We start from the raw sequence: 23607 nt of genomic DNA, 5'->3' as shown, positions 1-23607 counted from the left end.
AATCATCTGAGTGACCTTCGCGAACAACAAAGAGTAATTAGCCAAACAACCAGCTCGATATAAACAGCAATAAATATTTTTAAATTCGAATAACAAATATTTACCATTAGTTGTAGGTGGCTTCTCCAGAAGCCGCATTGTTTTGCCAATCTCGCATGGAGATTATGAGCATATTTGTTTGGCAAAATCTCTAATGAACATGTGGTAAAATGTGGAAACTGGATTCCACTTGTTAACGAGTATATTGAAAGAATCGTTTTTTAAATAAACTCAGTTTACGGCACTATATATTTTTAGCATTTTATAGGTATACATAGGGTATTAACTGGTAAAGACATATAAGTATCATTTTGACAGTCGTATGCAACTAAAAAAAAGTATGTACAAAATCGTTTCAGTGTGGGATCATTATAGAGATAACTACATAAATACACATATAGTCTATGACAGATATAAAACAATTCTTAACGATCTAATAATTGGTCGTGAATGCGCCAGGGGCACTCCTTACATATCTTTAACGTATATTTCTAGATAATTGCAGTAGTTTGTATCCCGGACACATAAAATAAGTAACGCGTAAATCACACATTATTTATAGTACACTTAAAAAACTACATCCATACACACATAGAGAGTATTACGAAAATCATCGAGCGGAAGACTAGAAGGGTAACACTACTGGAAAGTTATCCGTTGACGTGTTTTGTTTTTTTTTTTTTTTCTTTTTTGATCTCCGGGATTTATTGTATTATCCTATAAATTCTTACTACTTAGTTTTACCAAAATTCATCTATATAAAGTTATACTTAATTTCAGTTCTGGCAATTTGCACTCGCAGAACAACAGAAAAAACCGTCGAGCAGTGACTTCTCTGCTCTGCAAAAACGATCTTATAGATCCACAAATTCAAACCGTTTCCGTTCAGGATGATGATATACATCCCTGTTCCGCTTTCTAATTGGGCGATATCGTCTTATTTACACAGCGATTTCATTGTTTTTTTTTTTTTTTTGTTTTCAAAAATCTTTGGAAAAATCCAAAATTGTTTCTAAGGATATTTATGTTTTCCGTTTGCTCGGGGGGATTTCTTTGCTAGAGATTTATCTTAATCTACTGCAACAGATCCAGTGCGTGCAGACTCTCCACGTCCGGATCAAAGTTGGCGTCGCAGGTGGAGAGCCAGTCCCATACCCGCCGCCGCACCATCGCCTGGTCGATGGGTATATCCAGACCGTAGGTGGACATCATCCGCTTGAAGCGCAGCTTGTTCTCATCCCCGGAGAGACGACCCTCCCGCTGGTTGAGGTAGATGCAGGAGTCCTGGTCGTGATTGGTGGGCGAGATGAGGGTGGCCGACTTGGAGGTGGAGATGCGACACTCCACCCAGCGGTCCTTCATATACTTGGCCACCTCGGTGATCTTGCAGCGGTCCTCGGGATCGTGGCTCAGATACTTCCGGAAGCAGCGCATCAGCCGCGGCGAGAAGCGCCGGAAATTGTCCGGCACTTTGGTGGTCTTGCGCTGCTCGTACTTCATGAAGTTGGCATAGGACTGGTCCTTCACCCAATCGGCCGACTGCCATGGAGGATTGCCGGTGAGGATGTTGTACAGCAGGATGCCGAACTGCCAGGAATCGCTGACGGGCAGGCACTGGAAGCGTTCGTTCTTGATCAGCTCCAGCTGCTCCGGCGGCACGCAGCTGGTCCACGTGTGCTTCACCTTGTGCACCAGCAGACCCTTCTTCGTGGTGGCCCCAAAGTCGCACAGCTTCACGCGCGTAAAGTCCGGCGTGAAGACCAGGATATTTTCGATCTTCAGGTCGCGATGCACCAGATTCTTGGAGTGCATGAAGCCGAGGGCGGAGCTCAACTGCTCCGAGATCAGTTTGCAGGCGTTCTCGTGCAGGCCGTTGGGTCCGATGTTGGAGGCCAGATCGCCGTAGGGGGCGTGCTCCATGGCGAACACGTAGTAGTCCATTGTCTGGAAAGCCACCGCATATGCGCTCAGTATGTGATGGTGATGCGACAGCTCGTAGTTGTAGTGGAACTCCTTCTGGAACTCCTTGATCGTGGTCAGCTCGGCGTGCACCGCCTTCAGCACCACCAGCGTATTGGTGGGTCTATGCCGGCACAGCAGTATCTTGGCGAAACAGCCCTCGGCCAGCGTCTTCTCTATGTTGTACTGGTCGGCGAAGGTCATCAGCGGCAGCTCCACGTCCGGAATGAGATGGATCTGTCCGCCGTCATTCTTGTCCGGCTTCTTGTAGATGCTGCTCCGGCGGCTCACGCTGGCCGCTCCAGGCACCTCCAGTCGACCCGTGCTGGTGCTCGTCGGCGTCAGCGGAGTGCTGCATCGCTTCTGGTTGTTGTGGTTGGTGCAGGTGCTGCTGTTGTTGTTGCTATTGCGGCTGTTGGTGCTACCACCGTCGCCGAAGGATCGACGCAGCCGGAAGGAGAATGAGCGTTTCTCTGCAAGATCAAGAAGAAAACGAAGAAATTAGTTTAACAAAACTAGGATCATTATACATATTTTGTTTAAATATTCACCCCAATCCTTAGTATCTCAAATCTTATATTTAATCAACTTGATCTCTTGAACATAACAATAAATTACTTCTTAATCATTATAAACCTACCAAACCAATAACGAATAGTTTGAATCTCAAGGTTAGAAAACCATAATAGATACGTCATAATCAGGCCTCAATAGAAATATAATTGAGTCTCCCGCCCATGGCAACACCTTATACGTATTCACACCTCAACTTAACTAACCACAAATTAAACACAATGTTGTGTCACTCTGAGCATCTTTAATTGGATTTATTTTTGTTCATTTGGTTTCTATGATTTACTGCCAGCTTTTGATGTGCTCCTCCGGTTGCTTTTATGTGTCCATTTGTTGTTCCACAATGCGAATTATTAATTTATCGGTCAGCGGAACATAGAAAAGCGTTTTACAGCCCTCCTTCATAACGAGAAGGAGTCGCCCACGCCCACGACCAAGACCAAGACTGAGAAATAGACGATGTCGTCGCCAAATTGTCTGTGACAAAGTTAGTGCACAATTTGCGTAGATCGACGGGCTGGGCTGGGTTGGGCTGGCCTGGACTGTCTTCGATGTGAGTTATATAGATAAATAGATAGATATATAGATACAGATACAGATACAGATATATACGGGCCGGGCGGCAAAGACGTCAGCAGTTAGTCACTGCAGACGAACGATTGCTCCGATTTTTGGTATCCGCAATCTGCGTAGTGCCAGCCGCAACACTCCCACCTCCACTGGCTATCATTTATAGTCGGGGAAAACGCGGAAAATCATTTGATTTGCAGCCGAATGGCACGGGGACAGACACACATCGTTTGCATATAGAATGCGTTAGCTGGAAAATCAAAACATTTATAGGGCGTGATGTGATTCTCTTGATTTGTTTTTGTTCACAATTTTCGCGCGAATTGTTTTTGACACTAAATTTTCATTTATACTCTCAGCGATTAAAATCGTGACTCTTGCTCGTATTTCATTTGGTGTCACTGGAATGGCGGAGAATCCCCGAATTAGTAATTACATCTATTTGAAAATAAGACAAATTACTATTAGAAAATATTTTGGGCCCAGGCATGCGAGAAATGCATTTTTGGTCGAGAAATTTATGAACGCCATTCAAGGTGGGTCCAAATATATGCATCAGTACTGCTGTGAAGATCAAGTATAAATAGTTACGGGACATTTTGCTAAATTTGCCTGATTTACACTATTAAATGAGCTGCTTAATTTCGCAAAATCTATAAGAGACAAATCCTGAAACATTTACACAGAAGGGCAAATAAATATAATAATATAAATAAAAAAATGTTATGACTTTTGACTTTTTATTGACTATGGTTTCGCATCTTAAATCTTTTTATCTTTTTATTTTTTTTGCTGAATTATTGTAACAGGATGTTGAATCTATTATGAGGGGTCAAGTATGCTGTGTTCTGTACCCCATTAACCCCCAAAAAAAAAGTAAAGACATTAGATTGAAAAGTGCTTTTTGGCAGCAACAAGTCTGAGTTTTTGGCTATTCTTTCGGTTTTTTCTTTTCTGTCAGTTTCTATTTCCGTTCCAGAGGTAATTGGCTTATGTCCAACCGCAGAGAGATCCCTCAAAAGCGATAACTAAACTTTTTGACCAACCCGAAGATATGGTAAGACTAATTTATAAATGGTACGAAACCATCAAACAGACGAACGAAAGTCTCGGCGACCTGCGTGTGCCCATAAATCAAACTTTCACTTTCCCACCGATTTTCAGACCGCCTCCTGCCGCACTAAATCCAAATGATATGGCCATTTCATCTTGATATTCTCATTGCGGCAGAAACACTTTGCACGCCCAAAAATAGCCGAACAAACAAATGAGCCAAAAAAAGAAGGGTCAGCAGGCATTCCCGCAGATGCATTTCGCTGGGCTAAATATATAGTAGAAGTCAGAATTTCCGTGAAAATCATCTGCCGGCAAAGGGGGAGTCGTATAAACAGTGGCTCAAAATAAACAAATATCCATGTGAACGCTCGTTCCGCACTGAAATGTGAAATGCAATTGCAACAAAGGCGCCAGGAGACGCAACCTGCCAAAGGAAAAATATTTGTCAGCATTATAGGCGACTTGCCAATGCACTTAACAAGTTAGAAATCATATATATAATCCATATTAAATCATATGTAAATAAAAAGATTTTACCTAAGTTTTTATGTCCTTGTGATCCTTGTGTTAAGTATTCATATGCAAAACGCAGCTTGCATGTATTCATAAGCACAAGTCTATGAAATATACTTTATAATCTACCAATGATAATTAGCTTTGTGTTCCCAGAAATTGTTCATATGGTATAATTTTTATAATAATTTTTTGTTTAATGATAAAGACAGCGTCTGAAGCTCTTAAGAACTCGAGGGCTTCCAGAGAATCAATACGCTCGCCTTGGGCGAAGAGCAGAGCAGATGAGCCCGGCATCGAACAGCATCCAACTCTCGTATGAGTGACTGACAAAATGCCGTACCGATACCCGCCAATCCTCGAGCCCCCCATTCCCACCTACCCACCTACCCACCTACCCACCTACCCACCTAACCCCCTTCCTCGCATCCACAACGGTCGACGGTCTCCACCAGCGACTGGTGTCCCGGTTCCCGCCTGCTTGGCAACCCGCCCGACACCGTGCGCGACTTTGGGGGCATTGCTGACGTCAATCGGCAAGTCGTTGTCGGTCGGCGTGCCACATACAGGCACAGATATAGCCCCACTCTCGGGCCGGCGAGGCTGCCACTGGGTCTCCATCGGATTGTAAGTTGCCTATTATTACAAAATAAACGCAAACACTTTTAGACCAGCGCCAATCCAGCCAGCCATGATGAATTGCCCGGGCTAGGCGTCGGCAGTCTGGAGACCACAAACCAGAGACCAGAGACTGGGGACCGGAGACCACTACTGACTAGGGACCATCGACCGGACAATCCCCCCCAGCTGCTCGGCCAGCCCCATATAGAGTATTTCAAACAATTGATCCAATCTGATTGCCCAATCAACGCAACTGGTTCGCTTAATGCCCCGCGCTTTGATGTGGGCGGAAAAACTTGAGTTGATTTTCAGGACCTACGGCAACTTGGAAAAGTCGGAAAGTCCATAGGGTTGGGGGACCTACGACAATCTGCTGCCACACTTCCGTTTCCCAATGGAAAAATTTAATCCAATCTCTTTATATATATATATGCGTACTTTTTTGTATACCTAATGGCTGTTTACAACAGCACTTGAAATTGGGTCAAGATAGTATTTTTTGTAAGTACTAGAAGGGGAAAAAAACAATGGGGTTGTTCTTGGAGTTTTCTTTTTTCCCGCTTTTAAAAATGAAAATAATTAATACGGAAGGAATGGATTTATTATTTATAAATTAGCAAAAAGGGAAGCCGTTAATCGGCAACATTTTGGCTAACAAATCCAAATACTTTGTACTGCCGTGTTTTGGAAAAATTCCTAATATTTATTTTCAGGCTCGTCCAATACACTTGCTCCACTCCCTGTCGAACAAGTTTTCGTAAGCAGAATATAACATATTATACAACAATTCAATAAAAATTAACGACTTGAAAGAAAATTTCCGCTGCGCCCACAAGCCAGACCAAAGGCAACAAAAACCAAAATAAACAGAATGAAATAAAATTAAATACATATAGTAGGTGTTTAATGTATAACGGCGAAACAACAAAAACCCGAAATAAAATAAATAATATTAAGAGATCTTTTTTTTATGTCTAGATCCTACGTCTTAATGCGAATTTTGTATATTTTCTTTTTCGTATTTATTAAAACACGTTTAAATCCATTCAATTCGCTTTCACCCTTATCTCTTGGCCACGGAGAATATTTTTAGAAAAGTAGGCGTGTACACGCCCCTCCCAACCAGACCACGAAAAACATTGATATATGACAGCACTCTAGAGGACCACGAACGAATCCAAGAAAACCGAGGCAGCTGCTCTTGGAGATTTGCGCACATGACCATCACGAGCAGCGGCAGGTGGCGAGCTGCTGGCCAGGATGCAAGGATCAAGGCAGAGACAGGCAGCTCCTTCACGCTGAGTGGCGCTTGAGTGGTCCACATGCCAGGGTTAATATGCCGCCTATGTGCGTCCAAGAGGTGAAAGGGAACTTTTGGGGCGAGGGCAAAACAGTGAGTGCCGCAAGTCGCCGCCCACGGCACTGTTTTCATAATTTATTTTAATAGTTCCGCCTTTACGATTTATTTAATTTGCTCGCCTTTATTTCACATTAAATGCGAGAGTAAAATACTTAAAATAGCCTCCTGTGTGGCGAACAAATCTGTAATTACGCGCAAACGAAAATGAATGGAAACAAAAAAAAAAAAAAAAAAACTGAGCAGATCGTGTAAAAAATTCATGTAGCTGACAATTTTCAAGGTAAGGTCAAGGCAAGTGCCTACGTAAAATCATTTATCACAGCTCTAGTAGATCGATGGCAAAATCTGGCAGGAATGTTCCGAAATGAATAATGTGCAATGGAGCAGACTCCATAAATAATATCTGAATAGTTTGCCCCCGCCGAAGGTTATGATATACGAATTAAATATACATATTAAGTGGGCCATTTATTCGGGGTTCAGATCAAAAAAAAAAAACGATCGAATAATGGAGCTTTGTACTTGTGCGAATGGTAAAATACTGCTGGCCAAACAATTGCTGTTTAATATCTCTCATGTGGTCTTGGGTCTGTAATATGTGTTCACGGAACACTGAAAACGCTCGTAAATAATTGTAAGTAATGCTAATAATAATATTTGCATTGCAAGCTAAATGAGGAAAATTCTGTCGGCTGCGGCACCTGACGTCAACTTTAAGTTGCGTTGAGTGAAATAATTAGTCGAGTTTTTTTCGCTTTCAGGAAGCGGATATTAGCAAAGGAAATCCATTGAATTTCAGTGATCAATTGCCTGCCATTTGATTTGTTTATCCTTAGGATAGAGCTATAAATTGCAAAGCAACCGCTTGCGAAAGATTGATTAAGTGGCTTTAATATTACGAATTTTATAAATCAATACGCAATCATCACAATAAGTGGCCACACTTATGATTGCAATTTTTCCGTAGGTAAACAAACAAATTGTCATTTTATGCGCTCAAAAGTCACATTTACTTAATACGAGAGCAGTAAAATAAAAGTGAAAGAACATTTTCTAGACTGGCGGGGACAATAACAAAAGCATTTCAAGAGAAAGCTCAATGGCGAAAACATCATCACGTGTATCTAGTATAAACAACAAAAAAAACAGCGTCTAGACTATATTCGAAAACTGGTTGAAACCGACTTCTTCTCAAGTGATTTTTGAACCACTGACCCTAGTGGATTGCTTTCGAAATTCTGTCAAAAATGTTTGCAAAGGTAGCACGAGTTCCAAAATAAGGCGTGATCGAATAATATTCCCAAGAAAAAGACATTAATTAGAGAAATAATATGAATGTTCGATCGAAATATTAGAAATATTATTTTCGATGACACACACACATATAAAGCTCAATCTGCGTAAATATTTTCCATTTATATAATAGACATTTATTGGCCCGACCAAATAGACGATTCATGTGATGTTTGAGCGGCAAGAGCGTAGCAAAAATTAATAATTTATTAAATACTACACACGTATTTGCCCGTACGTATATTCGTATGAATTTAAATAAAAATGCTTTCTTCGGCGTCAGGAAAACAGAAGATGAGAAGAAAAGCGTTCACCGTTTCCCCCACGCATTTCACTTTGCTTTCTCTTTTTTAAAAACCAATCATCGCACAGTATTTTTGGACTCTGCCATTGTTTATATTTCTACATTTACATCTGGCTAAACTGTCTCTAAAATTTTCACAATTCCATTACTAAGTAAAGTAACTAAAATTCGGGATGTCAAAGTGAAAGTTTTAGACTTCAAGGAACCTTTGAGTTCTAATTCAATCTTATATTGTGTGCCCATATATAAGGTATAAGGACATTTGCAAAAAGTGAACATATGTTTCCATCCTGGCACAGTCTGTTGCGCTGGAAACCACTGAAAATGGAGGGACTGCGTCGAGCAGGGGACGGAATGAAGACGCTGGAGACCGTTGACTTGACCACAGATGATGAGGAACGGCCAGTCTTGAGGCTCCTATCCGATAGAAACAATGGCCATTACCTTTGCCCCATCTGCATGAGTCTTCCCGATCATCCGGTGGCCACCACGTGCGGCCATATCTTCTGCAAGGAATGCCTGACCACCGCCTTGAATCAATTGCATTACTGTCCGCTGTGCAAGAACTTCGTGACGAGCTTCTTTCGCATTTACACCTAATTCGAAAGTTCCTTTGTGTTCAAATTTAATTATATTTCTTAAAGTTATCAATATCGTATATTTATATTATATTATTTTATAATCAGCAACAGCAGATACCCTATATATATATCATCAAATCTTTAATGTGATTATTATGAGTTTTTAAAAATTTCGAGCACATATTTTTATTGCGTGTCAATGGCAAAAAGCGCGTCACAAACGCACGGGGCACAGACTCAGTGGGCCGCAAAGACCTGTGCAGTGCGGCACAGCTACAGCTACAGATACAGATACATATATACTTTATCTCTCGGTTAGCCATAATATTTCTAGCGCCGACAGCCGACGGCACGACCTTGTCCCACGGCTCAACGCGTAGAAAGCGAAAGATGCGGATGGCAGGAATGATATAAACCACACCAGAGCACTGAGATGCATTATTAAGTGCATATTTTAATAAGAAATTATTTTCAAATTGGTAAAGTAATCAAAGTGAAGTGTAATTAGGTTTAAGTGTATTAAAGCTTAATGTCATTTTAATACTATTAACCAATCGTCCTTATTCTTAATTTGATTAGCTTGATAAGCCTAATTAGCCCACTTAGTGCAAATAACTACAAAAACGCACCTAAAACGATACATTTTTCAAATTTGGCCCTCTTAGTTGACTGCATTATTTTGTTTCCCTTTTTTCAATTATCGCGAAAGGTTCATTGCACCTTCGCCTCTTAATTGAACACAATCAAAAATATTTTGCAACCTCTCGCCCAGAATTAATTGCACATTAACAATTTGGTGTTGAGAAAACACATCTTGAGGGCGCACAAGAAGCACTTGTCTGATCCAAAATAGCCTAAACACATTACACCGAACAAGATATCGCGCATACGCCGCGTGTGCCGCTGTGGCAATTAAAAATTCCGAAATCGTAAACAACGCTCAGTCGTGATGTGCGAAATGTGGATATTTTGTTGAACATTTATTTGTAATATTTTCTTTCACAAAAAAATGTAATGTTTCGAGACAAAATTGCAGTATTGCAGAAGCCAGATTGGAAAGTTTTTAGAACGATCATTGTGGCTATAACATTTCACTTGAAGATATTTTTAAACATTTACCTTTCGCCTTACCATTTACATTTGACAGCCGTCAATATTTCCGACACATTTTTCCAATTAGAGCGCATTTCATACGCGTACACTTTTCGCACTCTGCACTCGCATGTTCCTATTGTTTATTTGAGTGATATTGAAAAATCGTTTGGAAACATTGCTCAAACATTGCTCATGAGTTCGAATTTCCTTCATATCGCAACAGATATATTAAATGTTTCACTGCCGGCAATTGGCTTCGCACTTCATTTATGATGCCCAACGAAATAAGAATACGGAAAAATTACGCATTTAACATGAAATCTATGCCAACGGATTTTCCTGTGTGTACGCTATATAAGTTGGTTGGCTCTCGGAAAAATCAGCAGCACTGCAGTATTTGGCTAATTTGATTTCCGTTCCAATGCATTCGAATGCCGAAAGTGCTCGAAAATCGAATCAATCAAAAGCTCCTTTTTGCCGCCCGACTGATTTCAATCGTATAAATATTATATTTAGTATATTTATATTTAACTATCACATGCTATTCATCGATTGCGAAGCTGATTTCTTTTTTACGTACATGTTTTTGGCAGACAAATCTTTTTTAAATTGGCCTAAGTGAAATATAAATCTTCATCTTTTCAACTGATCTTAATTAAAAGTGATTTTTCGTCAATACTCAGAGGATTCCCATTCGACCGATGCCAAACAAATTGGTTTAACCTTAGAGATCTAATAGGCCACTGACGAAAGAGATGAGCACCCAAATGGATGGGTAGTATTAGCCGAGACTAAATCATCTAGTCTGCCTTGAAGGCCGATCCATTATACGATTTTCTCAGACAGTCAGGCAGTTAGCACACACACACACACACACACCCAACACACGTAGTCTATAAACAAAATGGAACACAGAGTTGAATTGATGTTGGAACCCATAGTGGCGGGCAAGTTGGAGCGCAGATCGGATAACAGATCAAACAAGGTGGAGGATGAGGAGCCGCATCTAACCAAGCAGCTCAAGAAGCACTACGGGATTGAGGCAGAAGTTCTGGGTCTCCTTGTCAAGTTAGAGATGCGTTATAAGGAATACTACAATCTATACAAGTGCGAAATGAAGGCCCAAAAGATACTGGTTGAACGGATATGGCTGCTAACCCAGCGATATCTGATTCTAATCAGTTCAGAGCAGAGCTGTCGCTATCCCGAAGTGTACACCTTGTCCACCGAGGAGGCCATTATCAATGAATATGAGGAAAAATTGGAAGTGCTGCGAGCTTCAAAGTGAGTTGCATACAACTTGGCTTACGAAATTATTTACATTGCGCTTCTCTTTTAGCAACAAAATGAAAAACACCCTGTTGGAAATCAATCAGCAGTGCAAGGAGTTCTATGCCGCCTACGAAAGGCTGGACAAGGCCCAGGAAACGCCCTTCATCATGGGCGATAGCCATCATAGAAGCATCAAGTACCACAAGATCATGGCCGTCGACATATTCAACTATTTGTATGCAACAGTGCTGAAGCTCAAGTGCTTCATGCATCAGCTGGATCCCGTGAATCTGGAGAGTGTCGAGGAATACCGCGATCTGCTCCAAAACGAATCCGCCATGGAGGAGTTTGAGGAGTATCTTAACAATCAATTTGTCTACTGCAAGTGTATCTACCCGATTCCAACCTGCCCCATCTTGAAGCTGAAGTGTTCCCACCAAAACATAGCAAATTTAAAGTATGTCAGTCGCATCTAGTCAAGCCAAAATGTGCAATAAATAGAAGCCCTATTCAATGAAATTCGATTTATTGGCTAGTGATAGCTGTCCATCAACTAAACAACTAATCAATAATAATGAGTGTCCCATTAACATTTGTGGGGCTCTGCTCCCAATGAACAGAAGCCCTTCTGGTGATGCTAGATCGGGTCCCCCATCGGATCTTTAGTGGGTCAGCAGCTTGAGAAATCCGCCTGAGGATGCAGCACCTCGCTCGTGTGCAAGATGAAGTTATTTATCCGCTTAGCAACTCATCCAAAGAGTCCTTTTATAATACCGTTATCCACTCTAAATGCAACCCTGTCTACTAATGTAAAATAGAGAACCTGATCGAAACAGAGATAGATTTGAGCTAATCTGAAAATGAAAAGTTAAATTGACATGAGGGCCCAGAGACATTGCGAAAGTGACCTTTATTCAATTGCCACACTGTCATGGGCATAATGTGTTGCAGGGCCACGAAGGCAGGGTCACTTCTGTTATCAATGGTTTTATTCACCCCTGAACTTTCAGCAGCGCCAGCAAGAATACTTGTTCGAGGATGTTTCACGAGCTGAGCTGAAGCGTGTTAAATGCGATTCGGTCAGGCACAAGTCACATCCCGAGGATGGCATTCAAAAGGACCGCAGGTGGCACTTGAGTATGCAACTGTCGTGTGGGGCTCATCACAATGAACCCATTGAGGCAGAAGAGCCCGACCGACTCTGCCCCACCGAGATGGCAATCAGAGCGCATTTGTGGGCGGCCCCCAAAGTATTGTGAATTGTAAGGATACCAAGGATACGAGAGCCACCTGGCTAATGACCGGCTGCTCATGCTCATTTTAATATGGGCGTTGAAAACCAGAGGCTCGTGCGTCATTCGATTATGAGTTTAGGGTCTATCCCCAGCCGCCTAGTTTATTTTATACATTTTGGATAAACAAAATTCATGACATTTTCGCGGGCAGACCATGTTTATGATAATGACGTCGTTGTCATTTGTCGCTTGCTCTGCTTTTCTTTTCGCTCTATATATATATGTATATACATATCAAATTTTTCCTTTTGGGCTGGTGTTGAAAGCCGGTCCAAGTGGTTGGGGTATTCCATGTGGGCTGTCTCGGTTTATTTTTAGCCAGGATAATTGAAAAGCAAGCAGAGCAGCAAAGCATGAGGACGAAAATGAAAATGAGCGAGGCGTTGGCAAGGGGACGGACTTCCACATCCTATTTGATTGAAAAGAATCTCGCTCGTGTTGCGTGAGCTCTCTGAAAAGGATTATTTACATAAACACAGTGTTGGGTCAGCACTGAGCTCGGCTCGTGTGGAGTTGTCCTGGACAAACAATGGATAATCGGAATGGATGGCTGGCAACTGTTGGATAACCACTAGCAATTACAGCACTCAAATGAAGAACCATTCCGAGAATCACTTGGCCTTTTGGGGGCGGTAGGAAAATGAGACATTCCGGGAAAATGTATGAGCTCAGCCAGAGAAAACTATTTAAATGATTGTCTTGGATCAGCAAACGAAGTATAATTAATTCAAGCACTGGCACTGATATATGTTTCAATTTGTTTGCAATTTATCTTGGATACTTTAAGTTAAGTTTTGAATTTATGACTAAAATTAGGTGAAAGCAAAAAGTGAGAGATAGATTTACTCACCGATAGTGCCCATTTCTGAAGACTTGTTTTCCCTGATCAGTAATCCCAAATCCTTAATCCTCTCTTGCACTTATTAGGCGCGTTTATTGAATACCGTTAGTTACCGATATTTGAAAGTGTCCTCTTGGCCAAACAAAACGTCAAAAAAGCTGCGATCGCACTTGGAAAGTCACATTGCAATAGGCGAAAATCGCTGGTAATTGACTAGTATTGCGGTAAACAATAGATTTTGCGCGCTGTTTTTGTTTAGCAATTTCCAGCGCGATGTGGAAATTCAAGGTTGCTTCACAATTAGAAATAAGTTGGCAGAACAAGATGAATGGGATATTTTAGTTGACTTGTTTGCTCGCCCCGATTTTCTTTTTGTTTTTTCCGAACGGATACTAAAGTAGCGGGCAGTATAGGCGCAAAGAATAAGTGGGGAAAATACACAAAACACAAGCAGCGAAAGACGCGACAGAAATCAACGTAGAAATCACGGCACTTTCACGTCCGCACGCCAGGAGTTTTCCGTTATGAATGATTTCCCATTACCCAGACGGTTCGGTTTTTATATTTGCATGGAAAACCAAAGCCGACAGCCGAAGGCGTTCGTCGGCAACTTTAGCTTTTAAGCTCTTAAGGAAGACTGTTCGCCATTTATTTCACTTGATGCACAAAAAATACACTATGATTTTCTAAAGCAAACATTTGATTCCAGACCCTTTTTTATAATCAATGTATATATTATTATTATTTTAGAACACACTATTTTTATAAAAGTAAAAAAACACGTTATCATTCAGCTTTTAAATTTAAAAAAAAAAAAGTTACTTGGTGCAAAACTCTCTTAAAATATTGGTCCTCTCTTCGCCTTGGTTCTCTTTCTCCGATTCCATGTTGGAGAAAAGCTCTTTTCGGGAAAGCTTTCATCTGTGTGGCTGGCAGGTGTAGTTGATTTTGCATTGGGTTCAACGCATCCTGGCGAAAGTTCTTTCACTTTTTCAGGGGCGGATTAAGGTGATAACTAACTAGATATAAGTAATCGGTAAACATTTAAGTGTGAATAAAACAAACTAAAGTTAAACTGAACTTTTTATATGCCTATGCGTGATATTGATTAAAGATTTTAAAATCCAGTTCTTTTTTATGACTTTTAGAACAGATTCTGTCTTCAGTGTTTTTTTTAATCATATCACTTATACAAAATCATAATTATTAGAGCTTGAATAAGATATGTATGTATGTACACAATGCTTTTAAGTCAATTTAAAATCAACTCGAGCGCATCACTTTCTTCTTGTCAAACTCCCTGACCCAAATCAGAGGTAATTCCTAACCGGCTCCGCCTTCAAAGTAAATAAACTTAATCTAGCGCATTACCTCAAATTACCAGGTTATGCCCACCCGATCCGAATACATCACCCCGTTCCACCGAAATTAATTACCGTCCCAGTTGCAGGAACAACTATGTTGGCAATTCCCCAATACCAGTCAGTTTTTTAATGCAATGCAAATAAAGTAGACAAGGATGGGCGGTCTCTTAACTTTGTCGGCACGCAAGGACACCGGAGTCGGAGTGCCCATCCTGTCAAAGGTGTTGCCGTGTGTGCTCCGTATCCGACTGACAACAACTTTGCCGCAACTCCGGCGAAAATCCGTGCAAAAACCGCTACGAATCAAGTTTTGCGGGCGGATTGTCCTTGAACCAGATACCCTTAGAGGAAGAGACAAGGTGGCGGCTCCGTCCCGGGCACATGGCACTGACGTAAGGCCTCCGGGGTGAGCCCAACGTAACCCAATAATCGCTCACCTCGATCTCCCATTGTGGTGGCAGTTAACTTGATTATTTTACAAATAATTGAAAAGTTTCCCTTTTCCTCGCCATTGCGAAAATTGCACAAATTGCGCAGACAAGACCGCCGTGGCAAGCAGCAGTGCATCCATCAACCGCTCCTCCACCACCCGCTGCCAACCCACCTGACGTCGGCAACGCTGCTCGCAGTGACGACAACGCCAGCGATGACACCAACACCAAACAACAGCGATGACGACGACACCCACTGGCTCTTCCGCTCCACGGCATCGTTGGAAACAAACAGGTATCGTGCCAAAACATCATTCACATGAGCAGGATTACGCGGTGCCGAGGAGCATATGTTTCGCTTGGAGTCCGGAGAGCACTGGGATGGGTCGCATTCGTATCTACCTTCTAGTGAAAATTGTATAAATTTGTTTACAAATTTATAGTTCTGCGTATATCTTCATGTTTAAATATCAATTTCTAAATCAGAAAATTGGTAGATTATCTAATCAATTAGCAATCTCACCTCAAGAATGGCTAGCACTCCTCTTTAAAGGTTAATTTTATGTCACCCAACGTTGTAAAAGTATCTTACACTAAAATACATTCTCAGTCGACCTAAACCAACGTGAAAAGTGCAAAAACTATGCTTCCAAACTATAACATAAGTAAAAACCATCTTAACTCTTTCAACCAATTCTCAAATACTCTTTCTTGAATTTGGTGTTTTTAAAGAAGTGATAAATATATTATAATCGGAGGAAACAAAATAATGTGCAGATTGAAAGGACGAATAATTTTAAAGTGCGACAAGCTAATGAATTTAAGGGATAAAACATGGATTATATTATCTTATCAAGTAAGGGAATCCCGACTTAGGACAATGGCCAGGCCCAGGAGGCTACCGAGTTGAGCATGTACCTATTAATAGAGTCGTTGCCGAAGTGAACTTGTGAACTTATTTCTGGCTCAATGGTTGCCAGGGGCTCCGCGAATTAACAACCCACTCACCCAGTGGCCCAGTCCGAGTGCCAAGTGCTGGTACTCAGTCGCCTGGCGAGGCTTCCGCCATGCAGACGCGTCCGAGCAGTGAACCGCATCGCAGCAGGGATCAGGTGACGGACGGGGATCGGAATCGGGATCAGCCGCAAAAATGTGCAAGTGCCACGTTGGCCAAGAAGCCAGTCACACCGCCAGCGGCACCTCCACCTACGCCATCCAATCGGGTGGTGGCTCCTTTGACGGTGCCAGTAATCCAACTGACTCCCGCCCAAAGCGATAGTCCCGTGAAGCTGGCTCGGCCAGCCACGCCGAAGGAAACCGCCATCAGCGTTCCCGACCACAGCAACAAAGAGAACCAGCCAGCTAGGACACCACCGCCGAGCAAGTCCTGTCCCCTGGGCGCACCCACCAACTACGTGGCCAGACGCACCTGGATCACCACCGAGCGGATGAACGAGCTGCGGCGAAAGGCGCAGGAGGCGGCCAAGCAGAACAAGATCTTTACCATCCGCGGCTGCTTCAACTCCGTGAGGAACGCCCTGCTGATGAGGGGTTGGGTGGAGAAGCTGGACGTGCACCGAAAGGTGATGCCGGCGGGACAGATGACCTACGAGGACCTCACCCAGCGGCTGCCCAAGAGGAAGGCGGGTGAGACGCGACGGCAGTATGTGCAGAAGTGCGAGCGAAACATCATGTCCCGCTTCCTGGAGCACATGCCCGTCGATTTCCTGTGGACAAACAGAAAGGAGAAGTGCGACTACATCGACCAGGCCAAGAACCCAGGCATGACCATCAACAAATTCCACCGAGCGCCGTTCACTTCGAAGGAGGGTCTGTGCAGCCAACTGCGCGACTTCCACTGGTTCTTCGAGGAGGGTACCGCCGAGATGTACTTTCCCAGGTGCTACAACGTCTGGAGTCCCGAGGAGCTGGGCGAGTTTATCGAGAACTTCAAGCTGACCGCCTGCGTGGCCTTCCTGCGGGCCATGCTCTGCAAGTACCACAAACAGGGCTCCGATGCGGTCTTCTCCTGCAGCGGCAAGATACCCTACTCCGCTATAGACTTCGCCTACAAGCGGCTGGTGGAGTATATCGACAGCTGCCAGCACAACGACATCGACTTCGAGGATCCGCCCAAGATATGGGAGCACGATTGGGACGCCTTCCTGTTCCAGCATCAGCAGCTGGTGAACGAGGATGGTCGCATCCAGCACGACGGTGGCCAGCGGCTGGAGCCGATGGTCAAGAGCTGCCTCTCGCTGGTGGACAAGATGAAGGTGCACTGGCCGCAGTACAGCCTTGATGGATACCAGAATATGTGGATAGTCAAGCCGGCCAACAAGTGCCGCGGCAGGGGCATCATCCTCATGGACAACCTCAAGAAAATACTGGGCGTGGTTAATCTCTCGATTGCCTCCAAGAGTCGTTATGTGGTGCAAAAGTATATAGGTGAGTGAAGTTTAAATTGCTGGAGAAAGGCATAAATCTCATTCAATCGATACGATTTAATTTTTAAACAAGCCATTAAGTACTTATTTCTTTGACTAGAAACTAATTCCACCTTTACAAATCGATAGCGACTAGAGTATCTTAAGTGCAGGCCTAAAACATAAAAACATAAACAAACACACGGAAGTAGGTCGTAAATCAGGACGGTGCCAAAGTTTGTTGTTCGAGCTGATGTTTTTTTTTCGCTTCCTATGTAGGCCTCGTTTTCGACGAACTCGAATCGTAAGTTGTGGCGCCCAACGCACGCACATGGGCTCAAACATCCTAGAGCCTCTGGCTTCCGGGCCTAAAGACCTACAGGCCCACATAAATGCATAAATATTTGGCCTAAAAACGCAATCATTGCTTTTCCCGCTGTCGTGCTCGTTTTCTTTATTGTTCTGTCTGCCTGAGAAGTGCAACAGGTTTGCCGCAAGGATATTGATTTATTATTCAGACCGGAATGTCATTGGTCGGAATGAAGATAGTCAATCAATATGAAAAGGATTTATTTATAATAAGTAATTTCATTATGTGTGAAATATTTAAGAAAGTGTTACTAATGTCAAGGGAATAGCTAACCATTTATGTACTTGCAGAACGCCCATTGATTCTGTTCCAAACCAAATTCGACATTCGACAGTGGTTTCTGATAACCAACACCCAGGTGAGCGAATATCGACCCACTCCAAGTAGCGCATCATAATCTCCTTTACTAAATCCATAGCCTTTGGTGGTGTGGTTCTACCGGGAGAGCTACCTGCGATTCAGTTCACAGGAGTACAGTCTGAGCAACCACCACGAGTCCGTGCACCTGACCAACTACGCCATCCAAAAGAAGTACACCAATGGAAAGCGGGACAAGCGCCTGCCAAGCGAGAACATGTGGGATTGCTACTCCTTCCAGGCGTACCTGCGTCAAATTGGCAAGTACAACATGTGGCTGGAGCGGATCTTTCCCGGAATGCGCAAGGCCATCGTTGGCTGTATGCTAGCCTCACAGGAGAACATGGACCGACGGCCAAATACCTTCGAGCTCTTCGGCGCCGACTTCATGATCTGTGAGAATTTCTATCCCTGGCTCATCGAGATCAACTCCAGTCCGGATCTAGGGGCCACCACGAGTGTGACGGCGCGCATGTGTCCCCAGTGTTTGGAGGATGTTGTCAAGGGTGAGTTGAAGTCGGGCAAACGAAACCCATTTGATGTGATACCCTTTTCAGTTGTTATCGATCGCCGCACGGATCCCAAGGCGGAACTGGGTAACTTCGAGCTGGCCTACCGCCAGGTGGTGCCACCCACACCCGCCTACATGGGCCTCAACCTCTTCGTGAAGGGCAAGCAGGTGCTGCAAAAGGCGAATCATGGCGGCGGTCACGGTCACTACTACTACCAGCAGCAGCGAAAGGAGCGCTCGTTGGCCACCAGCAGTGTTTACCGCCAACGCTCGGCCATAATCCATCCAGCAACGAGTATATCGCGAATCCACCGTGCCATGCCCACCTTCAATGCCACCGAATACATGGAGAAGTACATGGTGGAGCCGCTGAGCAGCAGTCGCAGCAGTTTGTGCAGCCAGCTGCCACAAAAGTCGCCATCGGCGGCTCCTGCCCTCACGGCAACGCCGTCGGGAGCGACCAGCTCGTACATCCTCAAGCAGGCGGGTCGTTCCATCACCCAGTTGCTAAGTGCAACCCACAAAAGGAATACCGGGGGATCTCTGTCGGGTGAGCAGGTACAGAGCACCGCCTTGCCACCTAAACGCCAGCGTAGCTGTGGCCCTCGATTGAGTTCCACTAATCCCGTGGAGAGCACGGAGAAAAAGTTCAAGATCCTGATCAAGAACTATTCGTCCAACGGAAATGAGAATATGCAGGATGCGCGACCGGAAGTGGCTAACTCAGCCACGGCCACGGCGATAAGCGAACGGAAATGGCGCAGTTTGCGCAACATTGCGGCCACAGCAGGCGGTTCCTCCAATTTGGCGGCCCGCTCTAAAGGACCACCCTTGATTGCTCCGCCCAGTTTGCCTACGCGCCGCCTAACCCGCACTAAATCCGAGATCGACAGCACAGGCATGCACGCCATTGGCCGGACCTTTGGCCGGAAGTCGAATGGTCCGAGGTTGCCCATTAGCATATCCGTGCAGGCACTCCATCGAGGAGAGCCCATCGTGGCGGCTCTGAAGCAGGCCACCAGTGAGCTGCAGCTCTCCCAGGCCCAGATGATGAGCCCCCGTACCGCCCTGGCCAATAAGCTGAATGGTTCCACGCTGATGGTTCCTGCTTCAGCACTTCCGGTCGGCTAAGACACCTCCGAAACTGCCGTGATTGGTCAATAAAACGTAGTTACCACTCCAGTACCTTAAAGGTACAAGTGGAGATCCATTACCCAACCAGGGTACGGGTTTCGTTTAACCTGTGAATAAGCTGCCTTTTAGACAACATATTTTAAAAATTGAATACATTTTAGGATGACGAATTATTTTGTGAATACTTCAATAAATGAATTTAAAACATCATACATAAATCAAACGTTCTATAGCATGTGAAATCTTAGAAATATTCGAATTATATTAATAATCCAGAATTATACAGAATTGTTTTTAAGACGAATTTATTGCAAAAATTGTTATGAAAATCTGCGCAAGTTATTGTATTCTAAAATTGTTATATCTATTTAATAAATTTAAATCGATTTGGCAATTAATGGTCCTGACTGTATATTTTATTTATGTGTTACTTTATATGTATTTTTTATTGATCTCCACTGGCGCCAAGAACATTGATCCTCGGAATCTGAAACGGTGTTATTTTAATATTACTTAAATTTAATATAATAATGAATTAAACTTACTCTTTTGTTTTCGTAGGATGCAAACCTATCCAGCTGGGCTTTCTTTCCTTACACATATTTATTACTAATACAGTTCTGTACAATCTATGCATATTATTGTTTTCTGTGTCATTGGATCTTAAAAAGAAAATATTTCATAGTATTTTATGAATATGCTTAGGAGTACCTACTGTCCAAAAAAAAGTGGTTTCCATTCCGCACAAAAAGAAGTTAAATTTAGCCAATTTACTTTGGAGCAGTATATTGCAGTGCAAGATTTTCCCGAGTTGCTGGATTTAGTATCAACTTGGTTGTCAAATTCTGCGTTGATGGCTGAGCCGAGGCTGCCGTCGAGCTTCCAGCTGACGCAGATAGTTTCTAAAAATATTTTAAATAAATTCGTTAAGTATTCAGCTCTAAAATTGATTTTTTCCAGAATTGTTAACTATTTTTGTACCATACCTTTTTCTTGGTGATCTTGGCAGTGGGATTCTTCACATTTTTAGCTGGAGCCTCCACGACCTTTTCGACCTTCTTGGTAGTTGATGTCTTCACATTGTTCAGAATCTTGCGCAGGAGCCGCGTCCTGGGGCTGTTCCGCATTCTGGGCATATTTTCGAACAGGGTCATCTGTTTGCCATTCAGTTCCAGCGGCTTGCCATCCGCTCCCTTGTTTATGCTGTAGTTCACCTCGAAGGCGAGCTCGAAGAGTCCGGTGGCAGCGGTGGGGTTCTTGGGCAGATCCACCACCACGCGGATGCAATCCTTCAGAACCATCGGACATATCCTGGCCGTGATCTCCGTGGATGGCGACAAATCCGGCGTCGAGTTGATCTCGATCAGAATGGGATTGTAGTGCTCGTCGAGCATGAAGTCGCAACCGTACAGCTCGAAGGCGTTCTGCAACAACTCCGTCTCGTCCAGACTGGCCATCACCACAGCCACCAGGTTCTGCTTGAATCCGTTGTACGTCTTCGACCACGATCCGTCCGGAGCACCCATTATGCGTAGGTAGTTCTTGAACTGATCCAGTGACCACATGTTATTCTTGGGCAGCCGCGAATCCCGGTTGGTCTTGTTCTTGTACCGCTTCTGCACCGAATTATTGGTCAGGTGGATGGACTCCCGCAGATCGTCCATGGTGAACTCCTGCGAGCTGAAGCGCAGGTAGCAGTCGCGATACGTCCATATGCTCACCTTAGTGTCCGTGATGGTCAGCAGCATGTACTGCCGGATGTCGAACTTGGTGCGGTAAATCAGCAGGGGTCGCTCTGAGCGGAAATGTTGATGAAAATTTGTCAAAGGATCAAAGGATTTCTCCACTAGATACTAATCGAACTCACCTATGTACTTCTGGACAATGTATTTCTTGTTCTGATTGTTGGAGGTCCACTGCAGAATGTCGTCCAGGGAGCTGCGGATTACAATGCCGATGCCGCGCGACTGGTATCCGGGCTTGAGAATCCACAGGTTGCGGCTGCCATCCCAACGGTAGTCCGGACGAAGGGACTCGATCTGGTCGAGATACAGGCCCGCTAGACGGGCGTACTCTGCCATCACCTTCTCGCTGACCTTGAACTTAGCATTGGACTTGAGCACATCGGTGGACTGCACCATAAAGGTCTGATTCTCAACGATCTCCGCCGGAGTCGGCGGCTTGATGCGAGCATCGTCCAAGGAGTAGTGCTCCGCGTGGCGCACCATCTTCTTGACCTTGCCGAGCGCAAAGTCCAGAGTGGTGCTGAATATGGTGCCGTTCTCGCTGATCAGCTCTGCCGGCTGGTGCTCCCTTACATAGAGCAGCAGGGAGCGGGCCTGCGTCTGCTGGTAGTCCTCTATGAAGGCCATACGCTCCTCCAGATTGTTACCGCCCAGGCGATAGAAGCGCGGATAGCTCATGCCGCAGACACCGTCCTCGCGATACCAGCGCTCCTGTTCGGCGCAGCCCACCAGACCCACCTTGGTGGAGAAGTCCAGGAACTGGCTGCGGCGCACACGATTCCGGAAGGGTCTTACCTCGGCGCATAGGTCGCGCTGCCCCTTGCCCTGCCAGATGAAGAAGGCTGGGAAATGGTTGATCATCTTGGATATGACCACCGCCTCGTAGTCGTTGCCCCGCCGGGCGTGCTCCAGCAGGGCATCCTCGGACATGCTCTGCAGCTTGGCATGCCGCGAGGCCGGCAGTTTCTCCAGCCAGCCCCTTCGCATTAGAGCCCGTCTAACCGTGTGGTAGTTGCCGTATACGGTGAAGATCCGCCGATTACGGTACGCATCGATCACACGGGTGCGGTAGACATTGCGCATCTGACGCTTTTGTGCTTCCGGCGCCGTGGGCGAGCTGGTCACGGTCCTGGGCAACGGAGTTGATGCACGGACACGGGCCAAAAGATTGCCAATGCTGTCGGGAGAGAAGTTGTTGCTACCCATGCTGCTGCTGCCGCCCATGGTTTTGGACCCACTGCCACCACCAAGCGCTCCGAAATTCGAGAAGTGGCTGCCAAGGCTGGTGCTGTTATTGAGGCTAGTCAGCGGCTTCTGCACGGAGCACTGCTTGCACAGCTGCACCAGCTCCGCGTCCAGGTTGTGAATGAGCGACTGGATCTTTGAGACGGGGTTGTAGTAGCGGTTTCGATTTCCGGTGAATCCTGCCGGCGTGGTGTTCTGCGTGGTCATACTGCTGGCTACTGCTCCTAATCTCCTCCGCTAACTCCGTGGATGAATGTCCTACTGCGTCTGCGTATGCCTAACAGTATCCGTGTCCTGGGAGTGGCCGTGTCCAGTGACCTTGCCCCTTCTCCCGAAAAGGGTGCTTTATTGGTGGGTGGATGGGTGGTCTAGTTACCAATGCAGCCGGTTGCTTCGTACAATTAACGTGGAATTTTGAAGCAGGAGCCAAACAGTTTCTAACAGTATCGCATGTACTAACGAAAAGTCTCGATTGACTTAAAAAGCATTTCTTCGCATAGAAAAGCAAATTTTTTTTAAACCAAAAAAGTAGTGGAAGCCGAATGGGAAATTAAAATTAACGCATTTAAATCAAAGCTTACTGCTGCTGACACAGTAACAAATCAGATTTAACTGAGTTTAGTTCAAATTTTCAAAAGACATAGCAAAAAAG

At 44.4% G+C, this 23607-nt stretch overlaps 5 protein-coding genes across 6 annotated transcripts; 3 read left to right on the top strand and 2 right to left on the bottom strand.

Annotated features, from left to right (window-relative positions):
* Window positions 1-277: 277 nt before the first annotated feature.
* Window positions 278-13909, bottom strand: meng (meng-po). 2 transcript variants are annotated; one of them, NM_001298759.1, is made up of 2 exons: window positions 13382-13909; window positions 278-2471 (listed from the first exon to the last, which is right to left on the bottom strand). In NM_001298759.1, the coding sequence occupies exons 1-2, from the start codon at window positions 13392-13394 to the stop codon at window positions 1114-1116; spliced, it is 1371 nt and encodes a 456-aa protein (NP_001285688.1). In that variant the 5' UTR covers window positions 13395-13909; the 3' UTR covers window positions 278-1113. The 2 variants fall into 2 exon arrangements, with proteins under 2 accessions (NP_001285688.1, NP_609070.1); NM_135226.3 differs by having other exon boundaries at window positions 1021-2471.
* CG44271 (uncharacterized protein) lies at window positions 8497-8990 on the top strand. Its single transcript, NM_001298760.1, has one exon. The coding sequence runs from the start codon at window positions 8568-8570 to the stop codon at window positions 8886-8888; it is 321 nt and encodes a 106-aa protein (NP_001285689.1). The 5' UTR covers window positions 8497-8567; the 3' UTR covers window positions 8889-8990.
* CG31910 (uncharacterized protein) lies at window positions 10789-11748 on the top strand. The gene is made up of 2 exons (NM_164708.2): window positions 10789-11248; window positions 11304-11748. The coding sequence occupies exons 1-2, from the start codon at window positions 10869-10871 to the stop codon at window positions 11710-11712; spliced, it is 789 nt and encodes a 262-aa protein (NP_723211.1). The 5' UTR covers window positions 10789-10868; the 3' UTR covers window positions 11713-11748.
* Window positions 13910-16222: 2313 nt separating the features above from the next.
* TTLL3A (Tubulin tyrosine ligase-like 3A) lies at window positions 16223-20047 on the top strand. Its single transcript, NM_135225.2, has 4 exons — window positions 16223-17615; window positions 18254-18321; window positions 18382-18826; window positions 18878-20047. Exons 1-4 carry the CDS (start codon window positions 16235-16237, stop codon window positions 19960-19962), a joined length of 2979 nt encoding a protein of 992 aa, NP_609069.1. The 5' UTR covers window positions 16223-16234; the 3' UTR covers window positions 19963-20047.
* Window positions 20048-20261: 214 nt separating this feature from the next.
* TTLL3B (Tubulin tyrosine ligase-like 3B) lies at window positions 20262-23545 on the bottom strand. Its single transcript, NM_135224.3, has 5 exons — window positions 21833-23545; window positions 20952-21760; window positions 20681-20867; window positions 20511-20627; window positions 20262-20452 (listed from the first exon to the last, which is right to left on the bottom strand). Exons 1-3 carry the CDS (start codon window positions 23160-23162, stop codon window positions 20736-20738), a joined length of 2271 nt encoding a protein of 756 aa, NP_609068.2. The 5' UTR covers window positions 23163-23545; the 3' UTR covers window positions 20262-20452; window positions 20511-20627; window positions 20681-20735.
* Between the last annotated feature and the right edge of the window lie 62 nt (window positions 23546-23607).

Source organism: Drosophila melanogaster, chromosome 2L (genome assembly GCF_000001215.4).
Source record: "Drosophila melanogaster chromosome 2L".
Taxonomy (NCBI): Eukaryota; Metazoa; Arthropoda; class Insecta; order Diptera; family Drosophilidae; genus Drosophila; species Drosophila melanogaster.
This window is presented reverse-complemented; position numbering and strand designations above follow the sequence as displayed.

Coding starts and splice junctions, on each gene's coding strand:
- CG44271 (NM_001298760.1), top strand. CDS start 8,568: ATGTTTCCATCCTGGCACAGTCTGTTGCGCTGGAAACCACTGAAAATG.
- CG31910 (NM_164708.2), top strand. CDS start 10,869: ATGGAACACAGAGTTGAATTGATGTTGGAACCCATAGTGGCGGGCAAG. Junction 11,249..11,303: donor GAAGTGCTGCGAGCTTCAAA/GTGAGTTGCATA, acceptor CTTCTCTTTTAG/CAACAAAATGAAAAACACCC.
- TTLL3A (NM_135225.2), top strand. CDS start 16,235: ATGCAGACGCGTCCGAGCAGTGAACCGCATCGCAGCAGGGATCAGGTG. Junction 17,616..18,253: donor TGTGGTGCAAAAGTATATAG/GTGAGTGAAGTT, acceptor ATGTACTTGCAG/AACGCCCATTGATTCTGTTC. Junction 18,827..18,877: donor TTTGGAGGATGTTGTCAAGG/GTGAGTTGAAGT, acceptor TACCCTTTTCAG/TTGTTATCGATCGCCGCACG.
- TTLL3B (NM_135224.3), bottom strand. CDS start 23,162: ATGACCACGCAGAACACCACGCCGGCAGGATTCACCGGAAATCGAAAC. Junction 21,761..21,832: donor CATTGTCCAGAAGTACATAG/GTGAGTTCGATT, acceptor ATTTCCGCTCAG/AGCGACCCCTGCTGATTTAC. Junction 20,868..20,951: donor CCAAGATCACCAAGAAAAAG/GTATGGTACAAA, acceptor AAATATTTTTAG/AAACTATCTGCGTCAGCTGG.